Source organism: Tachysurus vachellii, chromosome 7 (assembly GCF_030014155.1).
Source record: "Tachysurus vachellii isolate PV-2020 chromosome 7, HZAU_Pvac_v1, whole genome shotgun sequence".
In the NCBI taxonomy this organism is placed as follows: Eukaryota; Metazoa; Chordata; class Actinopteri; order Siluriformes; family Bagridae; genus Tachysurus; species Tachysurus vachellii.
The window spans coordinates 5885776-5893133 of NC_083466.1; the positions used below are offsets into that span (position 1 = coordinate 5885776).

The window sequence follows — 7358 nt, forward strand, 5'->3', positions numbered from 1 at the left end:
TTAAAAATGAACAAATACAGGAGAACTCTCAGGATAAGAATAATCAACAGAAGTCAGAATCATCACAAAACACAGAAACGGAACGGGAACTGTTCAAGCAGTCCATGATAACAATGACATTCGCCATTTATTACATCAAGGACAGCACCATGGAAGTTGGGAAAATTGATTGGATGAATACTGAAGAACTCTCGCTCACTCATTTTCTACCGCTTATCCAAACTACCTTGGGTCACAAGGAGTCTGTGCCTATCTCAGGCATCATCAGGCATCAAGGCAGGATACACCCTGGACGGAGTGCTAACCCATTGCAGGGCACGCACACACACTCTCATTCAATCACACACTACAGACAATTTTCCAGAGATGCCAATCAACCTACCATGCATGTCTTTGGACCGGGGGAGGAAACCGGAGTACCCAGAGGAAACCCCCGAGGCACGGGGAGAACATGCAAACTCCACACACACAAGGCGGAGGCGGGAATCGAACCCCCAACGCTGGAGGTGTGAGGCGAACGTGCTAACCACTAAGCCATATACAAATTCAGGAATGACAAAATGGATAAATGTAAAGTGGGATAAAGTCAGAAAATGAAAGGCGGTCCAGCTTATTTTCCTGCAAAAGTTTTAACGTGCAGTGATAACACTAATGTGAAGTAAGAGAATGCTCCGCCCCCTGCTGTGTACTTTACTACTTTAGTTCCTACCAAATAACCTGCACATTTTGATCAAAGTAGGTGTTGCAGAGTATTGAAAAGTGTCCTCAGGTTCTGTGGCATGAGATCATTCAGTGAATTAAAGGTCAGTTCTAGTATTTTATAATCAATATAAATGAGTGAATTAACTGATTATTCTCTTGAGATCGAGCAGAGTAAAGCTGTTCTGTACATGACATGTTTAAACAATAATATAATCTCTTAAAAATCATGAGAAAGAAAGAGAGAGACTTCCCCAAAAATAGCATGCAACTTTCTCTTAGGCACAGGTAAAATGAAAAACAAAACAAACAAACAAACAAAAAAAAAACAATAGTGTGTATTAAACCCACAATTCCCTTTAGATACATTTACTTAGATACTTGATCATGAATCACAAAACAATATTTCAAACCAAAATACTTTTATTTAACAGTTCTTTTCTTCAAACTTTCTCACACTGAACACTGTAAAAGATCAGAATACGCTGATAATAAGATAATCCTTAGTTTGGGAGATGATCTCATTCTGTTGAAAGGAACCTTAGTAACACTGAACAAAAACCTCTTTTCAGGTACTGTAAAGAAAGTGTTTACACACTGCTTTCAACACTGCATTTCTGTTTCAGCAGAAATAATAATGCACTGCAAAACCTTTAACATATTAATGTGTCATCAATACATGGACAGTAACATGGCTACATATCTTACAGAAACAAAATAAAAGAACGTGAATAAAACTCCATCATAATTAAATTTTAAAAAAAATCTGGTGCTTGAACATTGTCTGTTTTTAAAGGACTAGGATTAGTCAATATTTATTTTGTTTTAATTGTCTCTCACTGATTAGTTTGACTATATATATATATATATATTTGTGTGTGTGTGTGTGTGTGTGTGAAGTTACTAGATTAAGACAATAAAATTTTCTTCATCTGCAGTGTAATTTCTCCAGTCAGCATAGAGAGGCTGATGAAGCTCATTCTTACAAAACCCCACAGTTATGGAACAGCCTTCCAATTAGTGTTCGGGACTCAGACACAGTTTCATTGTTTTAGTGAAGACTGAATACACATTTGTTTAGTCTAGCTTTTTATGAATAACTTTTCTTAGCTAAAGGACCAGATCTGGAGGGTTCATGTGTTTGGTGAACTGGGATGTCTGGATGCGGTCACATTACCACTCTCTCATGTTCTCTCAGGTTTGCTGACTGTGTAGAGGTGGGGCACTTTATCTCCCAGGAAACCTTCATATCTGTATCACCTTCTGACTCTTCCTGTTTGTTGATAACTTGCCTTGTTGATGTCCCTGTTTGCACTTTGTACATAATATACATTGTCTATAACCATTACATGATTACAAGCATACCTAATTTTCTCTCTCTCTCTCTCTCTCTCTCTCTCTCTCTCTCTCTCTCTCTCTCTCTCTCTCTTTCGCTGTCGTTCTCTCAATGTAATAATAACAATGTAGTTATTTGTCTGTGTATAAAAACAGACTACAGTATCTACCCTGAGAATGAGCATCCTTAACATCGCCAAATAACACCGTTGGAGTAAAAAAATATGTGACAAAATGAGTCCATTTGCCTCAGAAGGTACAGTAGGGCCCAAATGGGTATGAAATGGGCAATAAAATGAGCCCTATATTGGATTGTCCATGTTTTCCATTATGGCCTCATGTCAGCTGCCCACATGGATTTCATGCAGGATTGCAATCGCCACTAGATGGGCCCTAGCTGGGCAACATGCACAAGAACCGTATTAGTCCCAGATTTTAATTATATATAGGTACAACATGGGGACTTTACTTCTCACATTAAGTAGAACAATGTCTGAAATGCAAGAAAAAATAAGAATTCTGTGGTCGAAACAAGCTTCCATAATAATAGACAAATCTGAACAGCAACAGTAAAGCACACAGTGACACTTAAATGCATTCAAATTCCATTTGTGTTTAACTCGCCATCATGCCACATTTATCACAATGGCACAAACATCTTTTAGAAGAAGTCTAGAGTGTATTGAAAAGCTTTCAATATACTTTAATAAGAAGTGTATTTGGAAAAAAATTACATTTAGAGTTGGATTAAATAAAAGTTGGCAAATTAAATGAAAGAAAATTCAAGAACTACAACAGTAAAAAGCAACAACTCCACTTATAACCTTTCAGAAAACCTTAAACAGACATCCTTTGGTGCATTCTTGATGCCCTCTGTCCTCCTCTGTCTCTTGCCCCAGTGAACCATTTTGACAGTGCCTTCTCAGCTTCTTGCTGGTTGACCTTCGACATCAGGGCATTGATCTCTGCAAAAACAAATACATTTTTAAGATAAAATATATTACAAACAGCACATTTGTGCTTTTTACAAAGACAGACCATGGTACAAGTAAATGCTTGTGTTACACCTTATTCTTCCCCCACTCAGCCACCCTAACAGACATTAGGTGTGGTTCATCTTGAGGTGGCGCTGTCAACACTGATTTGTATATGATATAAAAGTACTGTGAGAGCGATTATACAGCCGATCAAACTGTCTGCTCATGTGGTAATTAGATGTCATACACTGAACAGTCTGTGTAGTGTTGCTTTAAGATAACGCACCAGTGTGGAGTGTGTGGAGTGCGTGTAGTGGTGTGCACTTTGTTTTTTGTAACGTTGAGCATGGCTCCGCATCCGAAAATGACAGACCTATTAGTTGTCCATTATTCACCCATCCCCCCATCGGATGTGCCACCACAAATATACCAATTACCCAGAATGAAATTTTACTTTCAGGTAAGCTCTCATCTCATTACTCAGCAGAGGCAGCAGAACTTACTGCCCTTATACGCCTTCAATGTCACACATGACTTTGGTACATTGTGGCAACATCAGGGGTTTTTGGCCTCCTTTCACTCATTATGGCCTGATAGCTGACCTCCAGGATGCAGTCCTACTTCCAAAAGCAATTGTAGTCTGTAAATGCGAAACGCATATGCGTAATAATGATCCTTTTCCATAGGTAATGCCAATCCTATTGTCCAAGCGTGGTGCAGTCGAGTGCGTAAAGTCTCAGTCAGGCTGTCTCTTTTATCCTTCTCTTAATTTGCATGCTCTATCCGATTTCCCATTATTATCAAGTTTAAGATTTCGTCTCCTCCTATCTATTTTACATAGCTCCTCCTAATTTCCTATTATTTTTGAGTTTTCAGCTCGTACGGTCTTTTTATTTATTCCTTTTATGGATTTATGATTTCTGATTTCCCAATATTTTAGACCTTGTTTCTGAGTTTTTATATATATACTTAAGCCTGACACTTCCTGAAACCTGCACATTCCTCTCTGGACTCCAAGAGAACACGTGTGTGGATTTTAACAACAGTCTCTGTGGATTATTTGTCCTCAACCTTCTCATCTTTTTGCTTCTATATAAAGTAGTTCTGTCATCCCAAGCTTCCCAACACTCCTGGCATCTTCACCATTTTAGGCAGCTTTCCTTATGCCTCCTCGTCTTCTCCTCGTTTCCACGTACTTCTCCCTCTCCATCATATTCTTATACTTATATTCACTAGGCCTTTCATCAATAAACCTCTTTTGATCCATGTTTCTCTGAGTGATTATTTCATTTTGATTAGCTTATCTACTACAGCTAAGGCACTTAGGCGTAGATTATGTGCTATAAAGTCTGAGTTTAATACAATTAGATTCTGGTAGTTAGACAGAGTTATTATATTTTTACACTTTATCACACTCTCTTAGATTTTTCTCAACACTTCCCATTACAAAAATAAGTTTTTATTTTGTTGCATTAATTGGAGATTAACATTATTCAGGAAAAAAGTATAAAAATTGTCTGAATTATCCCTTACATAATTACTATTATTAAATAAACAGTCATTAATATTTTAATTCAAAGTTTTTAATATTAAAACATTACATATAAATTAACATCAAATATAATATACAATATTTACAATATATACAGTTTATTGAAAATATTAGATGTTCTTCTTTCTCCTCGTCCTCTTCTTCTTCTTCTTGAGTGAAGGAAAATGCTGAAAAAAGAAAAGTAGACATGCACTGATTATAATGTTATATTTCTTTTATATATAATGATAATTACCAAAACTACAGTTTATTATATTATAACAATATTATACTATTATTGCTCTGGTCTTAATAATTATGATATTCCAAAATTGTCATTCCGCATGTATTCTATTCAGCAGATTTCTATTGAGCAGATTGATGCACACAATAATTCTTAGACAAATGCTACACAATTTTATTCTGCAGTTATTACACACACTTTGCAATGATTGAATTTCTTCACAGTACTTACCACGTCCTGGCCAGCTTCCCTCGCCCGAAGCACAGCAGCAATCTGCTCGACCTGCACACACACATGAATATGACAGTAAATTACAGTGTTTCATCTGACTGATTTGTGTATGATGATTGAATAAGCATGTTGTTGTCCTTTGGCTGCTCCATGTTCGGGGTCGCCACAGCGGATCACCCTATCCACATGTTTTGATTTGGCACAGGTTTTATGTCTGATGCCCTTTTTGACTCAACCCTCCAATTTTATCTGTGCTCGGGACTGGAACTGAGCGTTAACCGCTTATTGGCTGGCTTCGTTTTGGTGAGAGCACAAGGTATGATTGAATAAGCAAGTGATATACATGAATGTGAGTATCTGTAAATAAGTCATTATTAGTGGGTGTGGCTTTGTTTCCACACAAGTAAAGCTAACTCATGTCAACTGCATGAATCAGACAGAACACAATTTATATATTGCTAAACATCTAGACAATTTACTAAAACATACAAAAAGAAAACAAGTAACCCCCTCCACGTGTGTGTTTATGTACGAGTGTGTGTATGTGTACACGTACATGGGCACGCAGACGGTTGGGCTCTGCAATCAAGTTGACCAGGTCGTAGTTGTTCTCTCCTTCGATAACCAACCTGGTTATGTGTTTGGCCCCAGTCGGGTGGATTTTCTCCACTAGGGGAAAGATGTACTCATCTGCAGAGAGAGAGAGAGACAGAGAGAGAGATAGATGAGTGAGATGCTGCGTTGTCTTTTGTTTGGTTTTGTTTGGCTCCATATTCCAAAAGCAAGAGGAGTGTAAATAGACAGTATACACTGTTGTATTTAAGGAAACACTTTACATGCTGTGAGGAAGTGTATTTGAGCTGTATTTGTGTGTAAGTTTGTATATGACTGTGAGACTCACACAGCATCCTGATCTGTTCGTCCAGATCAGCTGACTCCAACATGTAGATAGTCAGCGGCTTCCGAGCTGGTGCAGGAACAGCAGACTGGGAAAGTAAAAGATTATTATTAACGTTGTTGTAATTAGAAGTAGAATTAGTAGTAGAAAAAATTGAATTAATTAAACATCATAATTATTTAATTAAACATCATAGATGTAGTTATAATATATAATGCAATATTAAGCAAAAATGTTGTGTTATTGGTGTGTGTGTGTGTGTGTGTGTGTGTGTGTGTGTGTGTGTGTGTGTGTGTGTGTTTCAATCTGTTTAGCTGCAGCACTGTTCAGTACCTCAGACTGGGAGATGAAGGAGCCTGTAGACAGAAAAACATAATACAATTTTTAAGTTAAAATACATTTTATTTTGGAGAGAGAGAGAGAGAGAGAGAGAGAGAGAGAGAGAGAGAGAGAGAGAGAGAGAATATTAATAAACTATAATTAAATAAAAGTCTGTAATGTTTCCTATTAACCCTTAAATACATTATGACCCTCACTGTGCTGTTGTGTAAATGAAATGATTAGCTACATTCTACAGGTAGAAAACACATTGTAACTAAAAGTCCGGAGCTAATCATGTATGTGTCTAATCACTATGTTACACCTGCTTTACTGTAAAACCTGTAGTGAGGATTGTGAAAAGTCACCAAACAACAGAGGAAATATTTTATTGTGAAATTAAAATCGATTCTTAAGTCAAGCTCATCGATTCGGTTCAGTATTTTTACTGTCATTTATACCTGTGTCCAAGTTCGCTAGCACAGTAAGTAGCATTGTGCTAATTCACGTCAAAAGAGGATCTCGTTTAGATAGAAAACATTAGACTGTAACACGGTGTAATTTAAACCTGCTTTATTGTAAAAACACTATGACATTAAAGTCACATTCTCTTACCGTGAGCTGACTGAGTTTGGTCGGGAGGAGCGCGGAAATCCATGGAGTTTTCTTCTAAAATCTCTTTATTTTAGTGCAGATATTCAATGTTGCTCCGTTCAGCTCAGTGTTGTGTTTGGATTTAAAATGATTCGATGGAACGCGGCATCATAATAGAGGCAGTTTAAACATAAATAAACACGACGGATATGACGTGTGCACAGGTTCATAATTGTTGATAACAAGCATTAATAAAATATATCAAAAGGAAAAATAATAAAGCTATTATTATTAATGAATTATTAAAAAATATTATTATTATTATTATTATTATTATTATTATTATTATTAGTAGTAGTAGTAGTAGTAGTAGTAGTAGTAGTAGTAGTATTTCATTGCGAAGCTACAACCTACTGTATTCATGTTCTATATCAGTGTATGTTCATGATCTAAAAGGCACACAGGAGATATTACAGTCTGTAGCCTACTGCAGAAGCTTTGTGAAAGTTTTAACTGAAATGAAAAATCTCA

At 36.8% G+C, this 7358-nt stretch overlaps 1 protein-coding gene across 1 annotated transcript; it reads right to left on the reverse strand.

Annotated features, from left to right (window-relative positions):
• Positions 1-4634: 4634 nt before the first annotated feature.
• On the reverse strand, positions 4635-7079 carry LOC132847901 (polyadenylate-binding protein 1-like). The gene is made up of 6 exons (XM_060873401.1): positions 6849-7079; positions 6249-6271; positions 5919-6003; positions 5574-5707; positions 5018-5068; positions 4635-4730 (listed from the first exon to the last, which is right to left on the reverse strand). The coding sequence occupies exons 1-6, from the start codon at positions 6889-6891 to the stop codon at positions 4674-4676; spliced, it is 393 nt and encodes a 130-aa protein (XP_060729384.1). The 5' UTR covers positions 6892-7079; the 3' UTR covers positions 4635-4673.
• Positions 7080-7358: the final 279 nt, after the last annotated feature.

Bases quoted from the DNA above. Each gene is read 5' to 3' on its own strand.
- LOC132847901 (XM_060873401.1), bottom strand. From the start codon at position 6,891: ATGGATTTCCGCGCTCCTCCCGACCAAACTCAGTCAGCTCACG. The intron at 5,708-5,918 runs GTGAGTCTCACA...CTCTCTCTGCAG, and splicing joins CGAACAGATCAGGATGCTGT to ATGAGTACATCTTTCCCCTA. The intron at 5,069-5,573 runs GTACGTGTACAC...GTGTGTGTGCAG, and splicing joins CCAACCGTCTGCGTGCCCAT to GTCGAGCAGATTGCTGCTGT.